The sequence below is a fragment of the Oncorhynchus kisutch genome, linkage group LG18, assembly GCF_002021735.2.
Source record: "Oncorhynchus kisutch isolate 150728-3 linkage group LG18, Okis_V2, whole genome shotgun sequence".
NCBI lineage: Eukaryota > Metazoa > Chordata > Actinopteri > Salmoniformes > Salmonidae > Oncorhynchus > Oncorhynchus kisutch.
The window spans coordinates 7948295-7970567 of NC_034191.2; the positions used below are offsets into that span (position 1 = coordinate 7948295).

A 22273-nucleotide genomic window follows, 5' to 3' on the forward strand; every position below is an offset into this window, starting at 1 on the left:
CAGACACAGGCACACACACACAGACACACAGACACACACACACAGACAGACAGACAGACACACACACACAGACACACACACACAGACACACCTACACACACAGACAGACACACACAGACACACACACACACACACAGACACACACACACAGACACACACACATACACACAGACACACACACAGACACACACAGACAGACAGACAGAGAGAGCTTTATGGTTGTTTCAACCAGAGACCTGTCGGTATGCGCCTTCCATTCCACACATAACCATTAAATCGCGCTGCACACATGATGCCTGTTCGCGGCTGTGTGTTCCAACAAGAATGTGTGTGTATTGGCTCCTTTATGAATGAGGGTGTGTATTGTGTGTGTAATGTGTGTGTAATGTGTGTGTAATGTGTGTGTATTGTGTGTGTAATGTGTGTGTATTGTGTGTGTAATGTGTGTGTATTGGCTCCTTTATGAATGAGGGTGTGTATTGTGTGTGTAATGTGTGTGTATTGTGTGTGTAATGTGTGTGTATTGTGTGTGTAATGTGTGTGTATTGTGTGTGTAATGTGTGTGTATTGGCTCCTTTATGAATGAGGGTGTGTATTGTGTGTGTAATGTGTGTGTAATGTGTGTGTAATGTGTGTGTATTGGCTCCTTTATGAATGAGGGTGTGTATTGTGTGTGTATTGTGTGTGTAATGTGTGTGTATTGTGTGTGTATTGTGTGTGTGTATTGGCTCCTTTACTAATATATGAATTGAGGGTGTGTATTTTGATAGTCCTGATACCTCAGCTGGCATGTTTTATCTTGGGAACCCTGTGTGTGTGTGTGTGTGTGTGTGTGTGTGTGTGTGTGTGTGTGTCCAACTGCCAAGGCCAGCAATGAACAGATGTCATTCCCACATCTACGTTAGACTCAGACAGCCGCACAAACATTCAGTCACGCTGAGAAACGTGTGTATTTTCCCCCAGCAGTGTGATATATGACCTGTGTTACTCAGTACAGGTTTACCTGAGGGGGGTGAGACAGGTTCTGGCTGGCTGTCCACGGTGGGGGGTGAGACGGGTCCTGGCTGGCTGTCCACGGTGGGGGGTGAGACGGGTCCTGGCTGGCTGTCCACGGTGGGGGGTGAGACGGGTCCTGGCTGGCTGTCCACGGTGGGGGGTGAGACGGGTCCTGGCTGGCTGTCCACGGTGGGGGGTGAGACAGGTCCTGGCTGGCTGTCCACGGTGGGGGGTGAGACAGGTCCTGGCTGTCCACGGTGGGGGGTGAGACAGGTCCTGGCTGGCTGTCCACGGTGGGGGGTGAGACGGGTCCTGGCTGGCTGTCCACGGTGGGGATGAGACGGGTCCTGGCTGGCCACGGTGGGGATGAGACAGGTCCTGGCTGGCCACGGTGGGGATGAGACAGGTCCTGGCTGGCTGTCCACGGTGGGGGGTGAGACTGGTCCTGGCTGGCTGTCCACGGTGGGGGTGAGACAGGTCCTGGCTGGCTGTCCACGGTGGGGGGTGAGACAGGTCCTGGCTGGCTGTCCACGGTGGGGGGTGAGACTGGTCCTGGCTGGCTGTCCACGGTGGGGGTGAGACAGACTGCCACCCCCTCTATCCCCTCTCCCTCTCGCTATGTTTTCATTCTCTTTCCACCCAGGTTTTCTTTTTCTCTCTCTGTCCGTCAATCTAGTTCAGTCCTCTAGAAATCACTACCTGTTTTCTCTGACCACCCCCATCTCTCGTTCTCTAAATCTTCCTCTTTCTCTAAATCTCCCTCTCTCGTTCTCTAAATCTCCCTCTCTCGTTCTCTAAATCTCCCTCTCTCGTTCTCTAAATCTCCCTCTCTCGTTCTCTAAATCTTCCTCTCTCTTTCTCTAAATCTTCCTCTCTCGTTCTCTAAATCTTCCTCTCTCGTTCTCTAAATCTTCTTCTCTCCTTTTCTCTGACCACCCCCTCTCTCTTTCTCTAAATCTTCCTCTCTCTTTCTCGAAATCTTCTTCTCTCCTTTTCTCTGACCACCCCCCCTCTCTTTCTCGAAATCTTCCTCTCTCTTTCTCTAAATCTTCCTCTCTCCTTTTCTCTGACCACCCCCTCTCTCTTTCTCTTTCTCTTCCTCTCTCCTTTGGTGTGGGCAGGCGAGGTGGCAGGTAGAGTTACCCGGTGAAACCTGACCTGTGCCCCTCCTTCCATTCACCAGAGACTGCTCTGTTCCTTTCCCTCTGTCCCTGTTCAACTGAATCAAAACACCTATGTTCTCCCTCTCAGGGATGAGCACTGGGGGGGGGGATGAGAGCTCACAGGATGACAGAACATGCACATTTCTCCCTGTATGGACTTATACAGCTGTAGTCTAGTGTGTGTTGTGTTCTGACTGACTGTTGGTCGTGCCTCTTATTTTAAGTCGATTGAATCAGAAACAAAAGACCTAAGCGGGGGGAGATGGGGAGAGGAGTAGACGGGAGGGGAGGGGGAGAGGAGGAGGAGACGGGAGGGGAGGGGGAGAGGAGGAGGAGACGGGAGAGGGGAGAGGAGGATGAGACGGGAGAGGAGGAGGAGACGGGAGAGGAGGAGGAGGAGACGGGAGAGGAGGAGGAGGAGACGGGAGAGGAGGAGGAGGAGACGGGAGAGGGGAGAGGAGGAGGAGGAGACGGGAGAGGAGGAGGAGAGGGGAGAGGAGGAGACGGGAGAGGGGAGAGGAGGAGACGGGAGAGGGGAGAGGAGGAGACGGGAGAGGAGGAGGAGGAGACGGGAGAGGGGGGAGGAGGAGGAGACGGGAGAGGGGAGAGGAGGAGGAGACGGGAGAGGAGGAGGAGACGGGAGAGGGGAGAGGAGGAGACGGGAGAGGAGGAGGAGACGGGAGAGGGGAGAGGAGGAGACGGGAGAGGGGAAAGGAGGAGACGGGAGAGGAGGAGACGGGAGAGGGGAGAGGGGAGAGGAGGAGGAGGAGACGGGAGAGGGAGAGGAGGAAGGGGAGAGGAGGAGAGGGGAGAGGAGGAGGAGGAGACTGGAGAGGGGAGAGGAGGAGGGGGAGACGGGAGAGGAGAGGAGGAGGAGACGGGAGAGGAGGGGGAGAGGGGAGAGGAGGAGGAGAGGGGAGAGGAGGAGGAGAGGGGAGAGGAGGAGGAGACGGGAGAGGAGGAGGAGACGGGAGAGGAGGAGATGGGAGAGGGGAGAGGAGACGGGAGAGGAGGAGACGGGAGAGGAGGAGGAGGAGACGGGAGAGGAGGAGGGGGGAGAGGAGGAGACGGGTGGGAGGGAGGTGATAGGAGAGGAGGAGACGGGTGGGGGGGAGGGGATAGGAGAGGAGGGAGAAAAGGTCAGCTCCTTAATCAGTGTATTACTCTGTTGTAATGTGCTTTTGTGATGCTGTGAGGTTGTTGTTGTGTGTGATACTGTGAGGTTGTTGTTGTGTGTGATACTGTGAGGTTGTTGTTGTTTGTGATGCTGTGAGGTTGTTGTTGTGTGTGATGCTGTGAGGTTGTTGTCTGTGATGCTGTGAGGTTGTTGTTGTGTGTGATGCTGTGAGGTTGTTGTCTGTGATGCTGTGAGGTTGTTGTTGTCTGTGATGCTGTGAGGTTGTTGTTGTCTGTGATGCTGTGAGGTTGTTGTTGTGTGTGATGCTGTGAGGTTGTTGTTGTGTGTGATGCTGTGAGGTTGTTGTTGTGTGTGATACTGTGAGGTTGTTGTGAGTTGAAACAGGCCCCTGGGTTGTTGTTGTGTGTGATACTGTGAGGTTGCTGTGAGTTGAAACAGGCCCCTGGGTTGTTGTTGTGTGTGATACTGTGAGGTTGTTGTGAGTTGAAACAGGCCCCTGGGTTGTTGTTGTGTGTGATACTGTGAGGTTGTTGTGAGTTGAAACAGGCCCCTGGGTTGTTGTTGTGTGTGATACTGTGAGGTTGTTGTGAGTTGAAACAGGCCCCTGGGTTGTTGTTGTGTGTGATACTGTGAGGTTGTTGTGAGTTGAAACAGGCCCCTGGGTTGTTGTTGTGTGTGATACTGTGAGGTTGTTGTGAGTTGAAACAGGCCCCTGGGTTGTTGTTGTGTGTGATACTGTGAGGTTGTTGTGAGTTGAAACAGGCCCCTGGGTTGTTGTTGTGTGTGATACTGTGAGGTTGTTGTGAGTTGAAACAGGCCCCTGGGTTGACAATATCAGCTGTGGTGAAAAAAGGAAAGTAAAACTGAAATTAAATTGTGTTTTTTTTTTTCTGGCCACACGGAACATGACAAATGACTCACTAATACGTAAGACAGAAAGTATTGAAAATGATGTGTGTCTGTTCAACAGGAATGAGCGAGCTCGCTGGATCACTGCTCTGGGCCAGAGCAGCAACGACGAGAAGAACCAAGACCGGACCAGTGAGTTCAACACACACACACACACACCTACCTACATTCAGACAGTACTATCGAACTTGGGGCGGCAGCGTAGCCTAGTGGTTAGAGCGTTGGACCAGTAACCAAAAGGTTGGTAGATCGAATCCCTGAGCTGACAAGGTACAAATACGTCGTCCTGCCCCCTGAACAAGGTGGTTAACCCACTGTTCCCCTGAACAAGGCAGTTTAACCCACTGTTCCCCTGAACAAGCCAGTTAACCCACTGTTCCCCTGAACAAGCCAGTTAACCCACTGTTCCCCTGAACAAGGCAGTTAACCCACTGTTCCCCTGAACAAGGTGGTTAACCCACTGTTCCCCTGAACAAGCCGGTTAACCCACTGTTCCCCTGAACAAGGTGGTTAACCCACTGTTCCCCTGAACAAGCCGGTTAACCCACTGTTCCCCTGAACAAGCCAGTTAACCCACTGTTCCCCTGAACAAGGCAGTTAACCCACTGTTCCCCTGAACAAGGCAGTTAACCCACTGTTCCCCTGAACAAGGCAGTTAACCCACTGTTCCCCTGAACAAGGCAGTTAACCCACTGTTCCCCTGAACAAGGCAGTTAACCCACTGTTCCCCTGAACAAGGCAGTTTAACCCACTGTTCCCCTGAACAAGGCAGTTAACCCACTGTTCCCCTGAATAAGGCAGTTAACCCACTGTTCCCCTGAACAAGGCAGTTAACCCACTGTTCCCCTGAACAAGGCAGTTAACCCACTGTTCCCCTGAACAAGGCAGTTAACCCACTGTTCCCCTGAACAAGGCAGTTTAACCCACTGTTCCCCTGAACAAGGCAGTTTAACCCACTGTTCCCCTGAACAAGGCAGTTTTAACCCACTGTTCCCCTGAACACGGCAGTTTAACCCACTGTTCCCCTGAACAAGGCAGTTAACCCACTGTTCCCCTGAACAAGGCGGTTTAACCCACTGTTCCCCTGAACAAGGCGGTTTAACCCACTGTTCCCCTGAACAAGGCGGTTTAACCCACTGTTCCCCTGAACAAGGCGGTTTAACCCACTGTTCCCCTGAACAAGGCAGTTTAACCCACTGTTCCCCTGAACAAGGCAGTTTAAACCACTGTTCCCCTGAACAAGGCAGTTTAACCCACTGTTCCCCTGAACAAGGCAGTTTTAACCCACTGTTCCCCTGAACAAGGCAGTTTAACCCACTGTTCCCCAGTAGGCTGTCACTGAAAATAAGAATGTGTTCTTAGCTTACTTGCCTAGTTTAAATAAAGGTAAAATAAAAACTCAAACTTGACTGGCCAGTGGAACTCCCAATGTAGTCCCACACCACCACCTAGTGGTGAAGCAGTAGAACTGTCTCCCTGTCTGTCTAAATCAGTCCTTAAAGGGATACTGTGGGAGTTTTTTTTGTATGTCTCTGCGTCCAGTATGAAGGAAGTTCTAGGTAGTTTTGCAAGTCAATGCTAACCACCGTTAGCATAATGACTGGAAGTCTACAGGAACAAGTGCATGCTAGCTGTTCCCATAGACTTCAAGTCATTTTGCTAACGCTAGTTAGCAATTGCCCAAAATCCGGAACTACCCCTTTAATTAGTGAGGAAGACTGAAACTTAGCAGTGTGAACTGGTTTTCGGGTCCGGATTGTAATTTGCCTGCAGTAAGCATTAGGAGGTATAACCTGTTTAACTGCTTGAATGGTTCATCAGTTCTTGTGCATTTGGTAGTAAACACATGAGTCATTTTCAGGTCTTTTCTGTTGAACTTAATAAACAGAACAAAAATCACTGCTACGGATCAAATACAAGTATTATTATTCTACAACTTGTTTGTTACTTAATAAAAAGCCAGGACTGAAGGGTAAACTGTGTTGTCCCAGAGTTTAACTCTGTGTTGTGTTTGTGTTGTCCCAGAGTTTAACTCTGTGTTGTGTTGGTGTTGTCCCAGAGTTTAACTCTTGTGTTGTGTTTGTGTTGTCCCAGAGTTTAACTCTGTGTTGTGTTGGTGTTGTCCCAGTGTTTAACTCTTGTGTTGTGTTTGTGTTGTCCCAGAGTTTAACTCTGTGTTGTGTTGGTGTTGTCCCAGAGTTTAACTCTTGTGTTGTGTTTGTGTTGTCCCAGAGTTTAACTCTGTGTTGTGTTGGTGTTGTCCCAGAGTTTAACTCTGTGTTGTGTTTGTGTTGTCCCAGAGTTTAACTCTGTGTTGTGTTGGTGTTGTCCCAGAGTTTAACTCTGTGTTGTGTTTGTGTTGTCCCAGATGCCATGCAGGTGGTGGTGACGAGGACGTACACAGCCAAGCAGCCTGATGAGCTGTCACTGCAGGTGGCTGACGTGGTCCTGGTGTCACAGACTGTGGAGGATGGTACGTTACACTGGGAGTTTTTCCTAGCCACCGTGCTTCTACACCTGCATTGCTTGCTGTTTGGGGTTTTAGGCTGGGTTTCTGTACAGCACTTTGTGATATCAGCTGATGTACGAAGGGCTTTATGAATAGATTTTATTTGATGACTGTTACTCTCATCTCTCTCTCTGTCTGCCTCTCTCTGTCTGCCTCTCTCTGTCTGCCTCTCTCTGTCTGCATCTCTCTCTGCCTCCCTCTCTCTCTCTGCCTGTCTCTCTCTGCCTGTCTCTCTCTGCCTGTCTCTCTCTGTCTGTGACTCTCTGTCTGCGTCTCTCTCTGTCTGTCTGTCTCTGTCTGCGTCTCTCTCTGTCTCTGTCTGCGTCTCTCTCTGTCTGCGTCTCTCTGCCTCTCTGCCTGTCTCTCTGCTTCTCTATGTCTGCGTCTCTCTCTGCCTCTCTCTGTCTGTGTCTCTCTCTGCCTCCCTCTCTCTGTCTGTGTCTCTCTCTGCCTCCCTCTCTCTGTCTGTGTCTCTCTCTGCCTGTCTCTCTCTGTCTATGTCTCTCTCTGTCTGTCTCTGTCTGCGTCTCTCTGCCTGTCTCTCTGTCTGCGTCTCTCTCTGCCTCCTCTGTCTGCGTCTCTCTCTGCCTCTCTGTCTGCGTCTCTCTCTCTGCCTGCCTGCCTCCTCTCTCGCCTCTCTCTCTCTCTCTCTCTGCCTTGCCTCTCTCTCTCTCTCTGCTGCCGTCTCTTCTCTCTCTCTCTCTCTGCCTGCCCTCTTCTGTTCCTGCCTCTCTCTCTCTCTCTCTCTCTGCCTGCCTCTCTCTGCTCTCTCTGCCTGCTTCTCTCTCTCTTTTGCCTGCCTCTCTCTCTCTCTCTCTCTGCCCTGCCTCTCCAATCTGGCTGCTCTTTCCCTCTTCTCCTCTTGCTGCCTCTCTCTCTTCTCTGCCTGCCTCTTCTCTCTCTCTCGTGCCTGCTCTCACTCCTCTCTCTCTGCCTGCCTATCACTCTCTCTCTCTGCCTGCCTCTCTCTCTCTGCCTGCCTCTCTCTCTCTCTGCCTGCCTCTCTCTCTCTCTCTCTCTCTCTCTCTCTCTCTCTCTCTCTCTCTCTCTCTCTCTCTCTCTCTCTCTCTCTCTCTCTCTCTCTCTCTCTCTCTCTCTGCCTGCCTGCCTCTCTCTCTCTCTCTCTGCCTGCCTCGCTCTCTCTCTCTCTGCCTGCCTCGCTCTCTCTCTCTCTGCCTGCCTCGCTCTCTCTCTCTCTGCCTGCCTCGCTCTCTCTCTCTCTGCCTGCCTCGCTCTCTCTCTCTGCCTGCCTCGCTCTCTCTCTCTGCCTGCCTCGCTCTCTCTCTCTGCCTGCCTCGCTCTCTCTCTCTCTGCCTGCCTCGCTCTCTCTCTCTCTGCCTGCCTCGCTCTCTCTCTCTCTGCCTGCCTCGCTCTCTCTCTCTCTGCCTGCCTCGCTCTCTCTCTCTCTGCCTGCCTCGCTCTCTCTCTCTCTGCCTGCCTCGCTCTCTCTCTCTCTGCCTGCCTCGCTCTCTCTCTCTGCCTGCCTCGCTCTCTTTCTCTCTGCCTGCTTCGCTCTCTCTCTCTCTGCCTGCCTGCCTCTCTCTCTCTCTCTCTCTCTCTCTCTCTCTGCCTGCTCTCTCTCTCTCTCTCTGCCTGCCTCTCTCTCTCTCTCTCTCTGCCTGCCTCGCTCTCTCTCTGCCTGCCTCGCTCTCTCTCTCTGCCTGCCTCGCTCTCTCTCTCTCTGCTTGCCTCGCTCTCTCTCTCTCTGCCTGCCTCTCTCTCTCTCTCTGCCTGCCTCGCTCTCTCTCTCTGCCTGCCTCTCTCTCTCTCTCTCTGCCTGCCTCTCTCTCTCTCTCTCTCTCTGCCTGCCTCGCTCTCTCTCTCTGCCTGCCTCGCTCTCTCTCTCTCTGCCTGCCTCGCTCTCTCTCTCTCTGCCTGCCTCTCTTCTCTCTCTCTCTCTCTCTCTCTCTCTCTCTGCCTGCCTCGCTCTCTCTCTCTGCCTGCCTCTCTCTCTCTCTGCCTGCCTCTCTCTCTCTCTCTGCCTGCCTCGCTCTTTCTCTCTGCCTGCCTCGCTCTCTTTCTCTGCCTGCCTCGCTCTCTTTCTCTCTGTCTGCCTCGCTCTCTCTCTCTCTCTGCCTGCCTCGCTCTCTCTCTCTGCCTGCCTCTCTCTCACTCTCTGCCTGCCTCACTCTCTCTCTCTGCCTGCCTCACTCTCTCTCTCTGCCTGCCTCGCTCTCTCTCTGCCTGCCTCGCTCTCTCTCTGCCTGCCTCGCTCTCTCTCTCTGCCTGCCTCGCTCTCTTTCTCTCTGCCTGCCTCGCTCTCTCTCTCTCTGCCTGCCTCGCTCTCTCTCTCTCTGTCTGCCTCGCTCTCTCTCTCTGCCTGCCTCGCTCTCTCTCTCTGCCTGCCTCGCTCTCTCTCTGCCTGCCTCACTCTCTCTCTGCCTGCCTCTCTTCTCTCTCTCTCTTCTGCCTGCCCTCGCTCTCTCTCTCTGCCTGCTCGCTCTTCTCTCTCTGCCTGCCTCGCTCTATCTCTCTCTCTCTGCTCTCTGCTCTCTCTCATCTCTGCCTGCTCTCTCTCTCTCTCTCTTGCCTGCCCTCTCTCTCTTCTCTGCTGCCTCTCTCTCTCTCTGCCTGCCTCTCTCTCTCTCTTCTGCCTGCCTCGCTCTTTCTCTCTGCCTGCCTCGCTCTCTCTCTCTCTCTCTGCCTGCCCTCGCTCTCTCTCTCTGCCTGCCTCGCTCTCTCTCTCTGCCTGCCTCGCTCTCTCTCTCTGCCTGCCTCGCTCTCTTTCTCTATGCCGTTCGCTCTCTCTCTCTCTGCCCTGCCTCTCTCTCTCTCTCTCTCTCTCTCTCTCTGCCTGCCTCGCTCTCTCTCTGCCTGCCTCGCTCTCTCTCTCTGCCTGCCTCTCTCTCTCTCTCTCTCTTGCCTGCCTCGCTTCTCTCTCTGCCTGCCTCGCTCTCTTTCTCTCTGCACTGTCTCGCTCTCTCTCTCTCTGCCTGCCTCCTCTCTCTCCTCTCTCTCTCTGCCTGCCTCTCTCTCTCTCTCTGCCTGCCTCGCTCTCTCTCTCTCTCTGCCTGCCTCGCTCTCTTTCTCTCTGCCTGCCTCGCTCTCTCTCTGCCTGCCTCGCTCTCTCTCTGCCTGCCTCGCTCTCTCTCTCTGCCTGCCTCGCTCTCTCTCTCTCTGCCTGCCTCGCCTCTCTCTCTCTGCCTGCCTCGCTCTCTCTCTCTCTGCCTGCCTCGCTCTCTCTCTCTGCCTGCCTCACTCTCTCTCTCTGCCTGCCTCTCTCTCTCTCTGCCTGCCTCTCTCTCTCTCTCCTCTCTCTCTCTGCCTGCCTTGCCTCTCTCTCTTCTCTCTCTCTCTCTCTCTCTCTCTCTCTCTCTCTCTCTCTCTCTCTCTCTCTCTCTGCCTGCCTCTCTCTATCTCTCTCTCTCTCTCTCTCTGCCTGCCTTGCCTCTCTCTCTCTCTCTCTCTCTCTCTCTCTCTCGCCTTGCCTGCCCTCTCTCTCTCTCTCTCTCTCTCTCTCTCTCTCTCTCCTCTCTCTCTCTCTGCCTGCCTCTCTCTCTTTCTCTCTGCCTGCCTCGCTCTTTCTCTCTGCCTGCCTCGCTCTCTCTCTCTGCCTGCCTCGCTCTCTCTCTCTGCCTGCCTCGCTCTCTTTCTCTCTGCCTGCCTCGCTCTCTCTCTCTCTCTGCCTGCCTCGCTCTCTCTCTCTGCCTGCCTCGCTCTCTCTCTCTGCCTGCCTCTCTCTCTCTCTCTCTGCCTGCCTCGCTCTCTTTCTCTCTGCCTGCCTCGCTCTCTTTCTCTCTGCCTGCCTCGCTCTCTCTCTCTCTGCCTGCCTCGCTCTCTCTCTCTCTGCCTGCCTCTCTCTCTCTCTCTCTGCCTGCCTCGCTCTCTCTCTCTGCCTGTCTCGCTCTCTCTCTCTGCCTGCCTCGCTCTCTCTCTCTGCCTGCCTCTCTCTCTCTCTCTCTCTGCCTGCCTCGCTCTCTCTCTCTGCCTGCCTCTCTCTCTGCCCTGCCTCTCTCTCTCTCTCTCTCTGCCTGCCTCTCTCTCTCTCTCTCTCTCTGCCTGCCTCTCTCTCTCTCTCTCTGCCTGCCTCTCTCTCTCTCTCTCTCTGCCTGCCTCTCTCCTCTCTCTCTGCCTGCCTCTCTCTCTCTCTCTCTCTCTGCCTGCCTCTCTCTCTCTCTCTCTCTGTCGTCCCTCTTTCCACCTCCTCTTATTGGTCTCTCACTTGTTTTTTCTCCTTGTTTCTGTTCTCCCTGGAAAATCATTGAAAGAGATGTATCTGTGTAGTGTTGATGCGCACACACAGTCACACACTCAAGGTTAAAGGTAATTCACCTTTGTGTCTCCATGGCAACCATCTCTTTCATGTAAAAGGGCTTTGTAGAACAGACAGAATAGTGCATCAAACGGACGCCATTTAAGAGTTCAAGAGCTAGCTTAGTGCTCACTTCCTGCTTTGAACAGGAAACTATTTCCTGCAGGCCTGTGAAGTGGTTTTCTGAAGGGTAAATAAAGGAATATAGAGTGGTGTGTGTCTCTCTTTCAGGCTGGTATGAGGGCGAGCGACTCCGTGATGGCGAGAGGGGTTGGTTCCTGTCAGAATGTGCTGAACCAATCACGTGCCAGGCCACTATTGAGCGCAACGTGCAGAGGATGGACCGCCTCCAGGGGCTGGAAACCAATGTGTGATCCGGAACTGCAGGCTCCACCCACTAATTACACAAGCCTGTTCTCAGACAGACCAATGAGTGATCTGGAACTGCAGGCTCCACCCACTAATTACACAAGCCTCTTCTCAGACAGACCAATGAGTGAACCGTATGCCAACGACGGCCTTTGACCAATGTTGAGCGGACCATCACTGAATACACCAATGAGCTGCCTTCAAGCACTGTCAACCAATGAGAGAGCTGACTGACAATAAATGCACCAATATAATCTCTCCGTGGGTCAACAGACAAATGTATGTGTGCGCCTTGCCTGCTGCGTGTATCTGTTAGAATGTGGTTTTTGATTGTTACCCATGCAGTGTAACGTTCTCCTCCTTCTACCGGTCTATACCGTAAGGAAATTTGACCCTATGACCTGTCAACAACACTCTGATTCCTCCCCCTGATGGGAGATTGGCCAACCACTGTCTGTGTAACTGTTGTTTTGTTTTTGTTGCCCCGATGGGGACACACGGAGGACGTGCTGGGGTCAAAGTTCAAAACTGCCACGTACAGAGTGGACACCTAATGTAGGACGGCGCATTCAAACTGATCTGGACACAGATTCATTTGATCAACTGTTTCCTTCTGAAAGACTCCCCAGGAGTTTCCATGAATGAAACTTACCCTCTCTACTACATAGTAACTAACAATTTATATGAGCCAAACAACTATGTTGATGATCTGTGTATATATTTGTTTTAATTGTCATTATTTTTCTTTTTTAAATTCCTGGTTGTCCTGGTGTGATGAGACTGATGAATTGGCTGAGTGAATAGAGCCAACATGGCTCACCGTCCAGTTCAGTTTCACCTCTACTCTGTGGTCAGGCTATAGTGTGTGATGAGACTGATGAATTGGCTGAGTGAATAGAGCCAACATGGCTCACCGTCCAGTTCAGTTTCACCTCTACTCTGTGGTCAGGCTATAGTGTTTGATGAGACTGATGAATTGGCTGAGTGAATAGAGCCAACATGGCTCACCGTCCAGTTCAGTTTCACCTCTACTCTGTGGTCAGGCTATAGTGTGTGATGAGACTGATGAATTGGCTGAGTGAATAGAGCCAACATGGCTCACCGTCCAGTTCAGTTTCACCTCTACTCTGTGGTCAGGCTATAGTGTTTGATGAGACTGATGAATTGGCTGAGTGAATAGAGCCAACATGGCTCACCGTCCAGTTCAGTTTCACCTCTACTCTGTGGTCAGGCTATAGTGTGTGATGAGACTGATGAATTGGCTGAGTGAATGGAGCCAACATGGCTCACCGTCCAGTTCAGTTTCACCTCTGCTCTGTGGTCAGGCTATAGTGTGTGATGAGACTGATGAATTGGCTGAGTGAATAGAGCCAACATGGCTCACCGTCCAGTTCAGTTTCACCTCTACTCTGTGGTCAGGCTATAGTGTGTGATGAGACTGATGAATTGGCTGAGTGAATAGAGCCAACATGGCTCACCGTCCAGTTCAGTTTCACCTCTACTCTGTGGTCAGGCTATAGTGTGTGATGAGACTGATGAATTGGCTGAGTGAATGGAGCCAACATGGCTCACCGTCCAGTTCAGTTTCACCTCTACTCTGTGGTCAGGCTATAGTGTGTGATGAGACTGATGAATTGGCTGAGTGAATAGAGCCAACATGGCTCACCGTCCAGTTCAGTTTCACCTCTACTCTGTGGTCAGGCTATAGTGTGTGATGAGACTGATGAATTGGCTGAGTGAATAGAGCCAACATGGCTCACCGTCCAGTTCAGTTTCACCTCTACTCTGTGGTCAGGCTATAGTGTGTGATGAGACTGATGAATTGGCTGAGTGAATGGAGCCAACATGGCTCACCGTCCAGTTCAGTTTCACCTCTACTCTGTGGTCAGGCTATAGTGTGTGATGAGACTGATGAATTGGCTGAGTGAATAGAGCCAACATGGCTCACCGTCCAGTTCAGTTTCACCTCTACTCTGTGGTCAGGCTATAGTGTGTGATGAGACTGATGAATTGGCTGAGTGAATAGAGCCAACATGGCTCACCGTCCAGTTCAGTTTCACCTCTACTCTGTGGTCAGGCTATAGTGTGTGATGAGACTGATGAATTGGCTGAGTGAATAGAGCCAACATGGCTCACCGTCCAGTTCAGTTTCACCTCTACTCTGTGGTCAGGCTATAGTGTGTGATGAGACTGATGAATTGGCTGAGTGAATAGAGCCAACATGGCTCACCGTCCAGTTCAGTTTCACCTCTACTCTGTGGTCAGGCTATAGTGTGTGATGAGACTGATGAATTGGCTGAGTGAATAGAGCCAACATGGCTCACCGTCCAGTTCAGTTTCACCTCTACTCTGTGGTCAGGCTATAGTGTGTGATGAGACTGATGAATTGGCTGAGTGAATGGAGCCAACATGGCTCACTGTCCAGTTCAGTTTCACCTCTACTCTGTGGTCAGGCTATAGTGTGTGATGAGACTGATGAATTGGCTGAGTGAATAGAGCCAACATGGCTCACTGTCCAGTTCAGTTTCACCTCTACTCTGTGGTCAGGCTATAGTGTGTGATGAGACTGATGAATTGGCTGAGTGAATAGAGCCAACATGGCTCACCGTCCAGTTCAGTTTCACCTCTACTCTGTGGTCAGGCTATAGTGTGTGATGAGACTGATGAATTGGCTGAGTGAATAGAGCCAACATGGCTCACCGTCCAGTTCAGTTTCACCTCTACTCTGTGGTCAGGCTATAGTGTGTGATGAGACTGATGAATTGGCTGAGTGAATAGAGCCAACATGGCTCACCGTCCAGTTCAGTTTCACCTCTACTCTGTGGTCAGGCTATAGTGTGTGATGAGACTGATGAATTGGCTGAGTGAATAGAGCCAACATGGCTCACCGTCCAGTTCAGTTTCACCTCTACTCTGTGGTCAGGCTATAGTGTGTGATGAGACTGATGAATTGGCTGAGTGAATAGAGCCAACATGGCTCACCGTCCAGTTCAGTTTCACCTCTACTCTGTGGTCAGGCTACAGTGTGTGATGAGACTGATGAATTGGCTGAGTGAATAGAGCCAACATGGCTCACTGTCCAGTTCAGTTTCACCTCTGCTCTGTGGTCAGGCTATAGTGTGTGATGAGACTGATGAATTGGCTGAGTGAATAGAGCCAACATGGCTCACCGTCCAGTTCAGTTTCACCTCTACTCTGTGGTCAGGCTATAGTGTGTGATGAGACTGATGAATTGGCTGAGTGAATAGAGCCAACATGGCTCACCGTCCAGTTCAGTTTCACCTCTACTCTGTGGTCAGGGTATAGTGTGTGATGAGACTGATGAATTGGCTGAGTGAATAGAGCCAACATGGCTCACCGTCCAGTTCAGTTTCACCTCTACTCTGTGGTCAGGCTATAGTGTTTGATGAGACTGATGGGGAAGAGGCTCATTGTAAAGATACACAAATGGCTCTGTACTTCCAACTTATCTGTGTGTGTGCAACTGGGAGGCCATTTGTAATGTAACTGAATGTGACAAATGTTCCAAAATGGCCATAACATGTCCCTGTGTGACTGCTGAAGAGGCTGAATGTACAGTAAGGAGCCAAAATGGTGGACTGAAGGGTCCAGTTTCCACACTTCCCTCTGGTTAGAAGGTGACAGTATAGTGAGGCTGTATGTTATGAAGGCCTACAAAGGCAAAAAGAAATCCCACCATCATGCCTACTCCCGATTACCAAACCCCGCTCCCGATTACCAAATCCCGCTCCCGATTACCAAACCCCGCTCCCGATTCCCAAAACCCGCTCCCGATTCCCAAACCCTACTCCCGACCTGTAACTATTTTAGATGCCTAAAACTATTAGACCAGTATTAGCAATATGGGTGTATCTCCACCTTGGTCTCTGGCAAAGCTTTGTTCAACTGACCCATATAGTCCTACGCAACTGACCCATATAGTCCTACGCAACTGACCCATGTAGTCCTACGCAACTGACCCATATAGTCCTTCGCAACTGACCCATATAGTCCTACGCTTTCAGAGGTACACAATGCATATGGGCTGGAAGGGGATCTGTAATTGGGCACTTTGCCTCTAGCTTAATGTCACTTTACATGAATAGAACCATTTCCGTCCCCACAGAGCTCCGTCGGTCTGCCACTCGGTGTGATTATGCCCAGTGATGTCAGAGATGGACCTTTTTAAAAATACTCTCCTTGTGATTTCGGTGACGTGCGGCAGGAGAGAAAATGAAATGAAATGGTGTGACGGGTATCGGTTCTGAAACTGGAAAAAAAACAGAGCTGTGGTTGTAACTTGATTGTCCAGCATGATTCATCTCTTTTAAGTGTGTAATGTTGTGTGTAACGTTGTCTCACGTCGCTGAAGGAAACAAGTAATCAGATCAGCTTCCTGTTGTAACACCGTTCATCAGACCAGACCACTACCTATCATCTGGTCTGACCCAGACCACTACTCTTCATCTGGTCTGACCCAGACCACTACTCTACATCTGGTCTGACCCAGACCACTACTCTACATCTGGTCTGACCCAGACCACTACTCTACATCTGGTCTGACCCAGACCACTACTCTACATCTGGTCTGACCCAGACCACTACTCTACATCTGGTCTGACCCAGACCACTACTCTACATCTGGTCTGACCCAGACCACTACTCTACATCTGGTCTGACCCAGACCACTACTCTACATCTGGTCTGACCCAGACCACTACTCTACATCTGGTCTGACCCAGACCACTACTCTACATCTGGTCTGACCCAGACCACTACTCTACATCTGGTCTGACCCAGACCACTACCTATCATGTGGTCTGACCCAGACCACTACCTATCATGTGGTCTGACCCAGACAAAAAGCTTTGCTCTCAGGGAAAACTGATGCGACATGCATTTAACCATTCATGTAAATATGTAACTAATATCAACCTCTGTTTAACCATTCATGTAATCCACGGCTATAGATTTATATTGTAGATGATGAAGCCTTCAGATATTTAATCAACTTAAAAAAAAAAAAATGTGTTTTTATACCCCGTTTCCTCCCCAATTTCGTGGTATCCAATTGTCTTATTGCTGCAATTTCCGTACGGATTCAGGAAAGGCAACGGTCGAGAGCCGTGCGTCCTCCGAAACCCAACCAGGGCGCACTGCTCCTTGACACAATGCCCACTTAAGCCAGCAGCACCAATGTGTCAAAGGAAACACCATACACCTGGTGAACGTGTCAGCATCTGGCAAGCCACAGGAGTCGCTAGTGCACGATGGTTGAAGGACATCCCTGCCTGCCAAACCCTCCCCTAACCCGGACGACGCTGGGCCGAACCCTCCCCTAACCCGGGCGACGCTGGGCCGAACCCTCTCCTAACCCGGACGACGCTGGGCCGAACCCTCCCCTAACCCGGACGACGCTGGGCCGAACCCTCCCCTAACCCGGACGAAGCTGGGCCAAACCCTCCCCTAACCCGGACGACGCTGGGCCAAACCCTCCCCTAACCCGGACGAAGCTGGGCCAAACCCTCCCCTAACCCGGACGACGCTGGGCCAAACCCTCCCCTAACCCGGACGACGCTGGGCCAAACCCTCCCCTAACCCGGACGACGCTGGGCCAAACCCTCCCCTAACCCGGACGACGCTGGGACAAACTCCCTCCCTTAACCAGGACGACGCTGGGACAAACCCTCCCTTAACCCGGACGACGCTGGGCCAATTGTGCACCGTCCCATGGGTCTCCCTGTCGCGGCCGGCTGCAACAGATCCTGGACACGAACCCAGAATCTCTAGTGGCACAGCTAACACTACAATGCAGTGCTTTAGACCACAGTGCCACTAGAGAGGCCCTTTTAATCTATACCTAACGTAAAGTGTTGGTCCTATGTTTCATGGGCTGAAACAAAATATCCTAGAAATTTTCCATTTGCACAAAAAGTTTATTTTGCTCAAATTTGTTTACATCGCTGTTAGTCAGCATTTCTCATTGGTCAAGATAATCCATCCACCTGACAGGTGTGGCATATCAAGGAGCTGATTAAACAGCATGATCATTACACAGGTGCACCTTGTGCTGGGGACAATAAAAGGCCTCTCTAAAATGTGCAGTTTTGTCACACAACACAATGCCACAGATGTCTCAAGTTTTGAGGAAGCGTGTAGTTGACATGCTGACTGCAGGAATCTCCACCAGAGCTGTTGCCAGAGAATGTAATGTTAGTTTCTCTACCGTTTCCAACATCGTTTTAGAGAATTTGGCAGTATGTCCAACTGGTCTCACAACAGCAGACCACGTGTAACCATGCCTACCCACGGCCGCCACATCCGGCTTCACAACAGCAGACCACGTGTAACCACGCCTACCCACGGCCGCCACATCCGGCTTCACAACAGCAGACCACGTGTAACCACGCCTACCCACGACCGCCACACCCGGCTTCTTCACCTGCGGGATCTTCTGAGAGCAGCCACCCGGACAGTTGATGAATCTGAGGAGTATTTCTGTCTGTAATAAAGCCCCTAATAAAACTCATCCTGATTGGCTGAGCCCGGCTCCCCGTGAAATCCATAGATAAGGGCCTAATGACTTTATTTCAGTTGACTGATTTCCTGATATGAACTGTAGCTACGTCAAATTGTTAATTGTTGCATTTACTCTTGTTCAGTATATATTTCTTGTTAATAAAAGTACCTTGGCATATTTGCGATCTGTTGTTTTCTTTCAGAATGCTGATGTATCTTTGAAGAATTGCTCTGTGAATTTAGGGACCAGACATCTGTTATGGCTGGGGACCAGACATCTGTTATGGCTGGAGACCAGGGACTAGACCTCTGTTATGGCTGGAGACCAGGGACCAGACCTCTGTTATGGCTGGGGACTAGACCTCTGTTATGGCTGGAGACCAGGGACTAGACCTCTGTTATGGCTGGAGACCAGGGACCAGACATCTGTTATGGCTGGGGACTAGACCTCTGTTATGGCTGGAGACCAGGGACCAGACATCTGTTATGGCTGGAGACCAGGGACCAGACATCTGTTATGGCTGGGGACTAGACCTCTGTTATGGCTGGAGACCAGGGACCAGACATCTGTTATGGCTGGAGACCAGGGACCAGACATCTGTTATGGCTGGGGACTAGACCTCTGTTATGGCTGGAGACCAGGGACCAGACATCTGTTATGGCTGGGGACTAGACCTCTGTTATGGCTGGGGACCAGACATCTGTTATGGCTGGGGACCAGGGACCAGACATCTGTTATGGCTGGGGACTAGACCTCTGTTATGGCTGGGGACCAGACATCTGTTATGGCTGGGGACTAGACCTCTGTTATGGCTGGAGACCAGGGACCAGACATCTGTTATGGCTGGGGACTAGACCTCTGTTATGGCTGGAGACCAGGGACCAGACATCTGTTATGGCTGGGGACCAGACATCTGTTATGGCTGGGGACCAGGGACCAGACATCTGTTATGGCTGGAGACCAGGGACCAGACATCTGTTATGACTGGAGACCAGGGAACAGACCTCTGTTATGACTGGAGACCAGACCTCTGTTATGGCTGGAGACCAGGGACCAGACATCTGTTATGGCTGGGGACCAGGGACCAGACATCTGTTATGGCTGGAGACCAGGGACCAGACATCTGTTATGACTGGGGGCCAGACCTCTGTTATGGCTGGAGACCAGACATCTGTTATGACTGGGGACCAGACCTCTGTTATGGCTGGAGACCAGACATCTGTTATGACTGGGGACCAGACCTCTGTTATGGCTGGAGACCAGACATCTGTTATGGCTGGGGACCAGACCTCTGTTATGGCTGGAGACCAGGGACCAGACATCTGTTATGGCTGGGGACCAGACCTCTGTTATGACTGGGGACCAGACATCTGTTATGACTGGGGACCAGACATCTGTAATGACTGGGGACCAGACATCTGTTATGACTGGGGACCAGACATCTGTTATGGCTGGGGACCAGACATCTGTTATGACTGGGGACCAGACATCTGTTATGACTGGGGACCAGACATCTGTTATGACTGGGGACCAGACATCTGTTATGACTGGGGACCAGACATCTGTTATGGCTGGGGACCAGACATCTGTTATGGCTGGGGACCAGACATCTGTTATGACTGGAGACCAGGGACCAGACATCTGTTATGACTGGAGACCAGACATCTGTTATGACTGGAGACCAGGGAACAGACCTCTGTTATGGCTGGAGACCAGGGACCAGACATCTGTTATGACTGGAGACCAGGGACCAGACATCTGTTATGACTGGAGACCAGGGACCAGACATCTGTTATGACTGGAGACCAGGGACCAGACATCTGTTATGACTGGAGACCAGGGACCAGACATCTGTTATGACTGGAGACCAGGGACCAGACATCTGTTATGACTGGAGACCAGGGACCAGACATCTGTTATGACTGGAGACCAGGGACCAGACATCTGTTATGACTGGAGACCAGGGACCAGACATCTGTTATTTTTTTTTTTTTTTTTTTATTTATTTCACCTTTATTTAACCAGGTAGGCTAGTTGAGAACACCTTTATTTAACCAGGTAGGCTAGTTGAGAACACCTTTATTTAACCAGGTAGGCTAGTTGAGAACACCTTTATTTAACCAGGTAGGCTAGTTGAGAACAAGTTCTCATTTGCAACTGCGACCTGGCCAAGATAAAGCATAGCAGTGTGAGCATACAACAAAGAGTTACACATGGAGTAAACAATTAACAAGTCAATAACACAGTAGAAAACGAAGGGGGGGTCTATATACAATGTGTGCAAAAGGCATGAGGAGGTAGGCAAATAATTACAATTTTGCAGATTAACACTGGAGTGATAAAAGATCAGATGGTCATGTACAGGTAGAGATATTGGTGTGCAGAAGAGCAGAAAAGTAAATAAATAGAAACAGTACGGGGATGAGGTAGGTGAAAAGGGTGGGCTATTTACCAATAGACTATGTACAGCTGCAGCGATCGGTTAGCTGCTCAGATAGCTGATGTTTGAAGTTGGTGAGGGAGATAAAAGTCTCCAACTTCAGCGATTTTTGCAATTCGTTCCAGTCACAGGCAGCAGAGTACTGGAACGAAAGGCGGCCAAATGAGGTGTTGGCTTTAGGGATGATCAGTGAGATACACCTGCTGGAGCGCGTGCTACGGATGGGTGTTGCCATCGTGACCAGTGAGCTGAGATAAGGCGGAGCTTTACCTAGCATGGACTTGTAGATGACCTGGAGCCAGTGGGTCTGGCGACGAATATGTAGCGAGGGCCAGCCGACTAGAGCATACAAGTCGCAGTGGTGGGTAGTATAAGGTGCTTTAGTGACAAAACGGATGGCACTGTGATAGACTGCATCCAGTTTGCTGAGTAGAGTGTTGGAAGCCATTTTGTAGATGACATCGCCGAAGTCGAGGATCGGTAGGATAGTCAGTTTTACTAGGGTAAGCTTGGCGGCTTGAGTGAAGGAGGCTTTGTTGCGGAATAGAAAGCCGACTCTTGATTTGATTTTCGATTGGAGATGTTTGATATGAGTCTGGAAGGAGAGTTTGCAGTCTAGCCAGACACCTAGGTACTTATAGACGTCCACATATTCTAGGTCGGAACCATCCAGGGTGGTGATGCTAGTCGGGCATGCAGGTGCAGGCAGCGACCGGTTGAAAAGCATGCATTTGGTTTTACTAGCGTTTAAGAGCAGTTGGAGGCCACGGAAGGAGTGTTGTATGGCATTGAAGCTTGTTTGGAGGTTAGATAGCACAGTGTCCAAAGACGGGCCGAAAGTATATAGAATGGTGTCGTCTGCGTAGAGGTGGATCAGGGAATCGCCCGCAGCAAGAGCAACATCATTGATATACACAGAGAAAAGAGTCGGCCCGAGAATTGAACCCTGTGGCACCCCCATAGAGACTGCCAGAGGACCGGACAGCATGCCCTCCGATTTGACACACTGAACTCTGTCTGCAAAGTAATTGGTGAACCAGGCAAGGCAGTCATCCGAAAAACCGAGGCTACTGAGTCTGCCGATAAGAATATGGTGATTGACAGAGTCGAAAGCCTTGGCAAGGTCGATGAAGACGGCTGCACAGTACTGTCTTTTATCGATGGCGGTTATGATGTCGTTTAGTACCTTGAGTGTGGCTGAGGTGCACCCATGACCGGCTCGGAAACCAGATTGCACAGCGGAGAAGGTACGGTGGGATTCGAGATGGTCAGTGACCTGTTTGTTGACTTGGCTTTCGAAGACCTTAGATAGGCAGGGCAGGATGGATATAGGTCTGTAACAGTTTGGGTCCAGGGTGTTATGGCTGGGGACCAGACATCTGTTATGACTGGGGACCAGGGAACAGACCTCTGTTATGGCTGGAGACCAGACATCTGTTATGGCTGGAGACCAGGGACCAGACCTCTGTTATGGCTGGAGACCAGACCTCTGTTATGGCTGGAGACCAGACATCTGTTATGGCTGGAGACCAGACATCTGTTATGGCTGGAGACCAGGGAACAGACCTCTGTTTTGGCTGGAGACCAGACATCTGTTATGGCTGGGGACCAGACATCTGTTATGGCTGGGGACCAGACATCTGTTATGGCTGGGGACCAGGGACCAGACATCTGTTATGACTGGAGACCAGGGAACAGACATCTGTTATGGCTGGGGACCAGACCTCTGTTATGGCTGGGGACCAGACCTCTGTTATGACTGGGGACCAGACATCTGTTATGACTGGGGACCAGACATCTGTAATGACTGGAGACCAGGGACCAGACATCTGTTATGGCTGGGGACCAGACCTCTGTTATGACTGGGGACCAGACATCTGTTATGACTGGGGACCAGACATCTGTTATGACTGGGGACCAGACATCTGTTATGGCTGGGGACCAGACATCTGTTATGACTGGGGACCAGACATCTGT

At 51.3% G+C, this 22273-nt stretch overlaps 1 protein-coding gene across 1 annotated transcript in view; it reads left to right on the forward strand.

Moving 5' to 3' along the window:
• LOC109884672 (rho guanine nucleotide exchange factor 26) overlaps nt 1–18038 on the forward strand; it is a 90878-nt gene extending 72840 nt beyond the window's left edge. Inside the window, exons 13-15 of the mRNA XM_031795479.1 lie at nt 4268–4338; nt 6575–6679; nt 11199–18038. Of these exons, the coding sequence (XP_031651339.1) occupies nt 4268–4338; nt 6575–6679; nt 11199–11341 (319 nt within the window). The 3' untranslated portion in view covers nt 11342–18038. The remainder of the gene's footprint in view (nt 1–4267; nt 4339–6574; nt 6680–11198) is intronic.
• The last annotated feature ends 4235 nt before the right edge of the window (nt 18039–22273 follow it).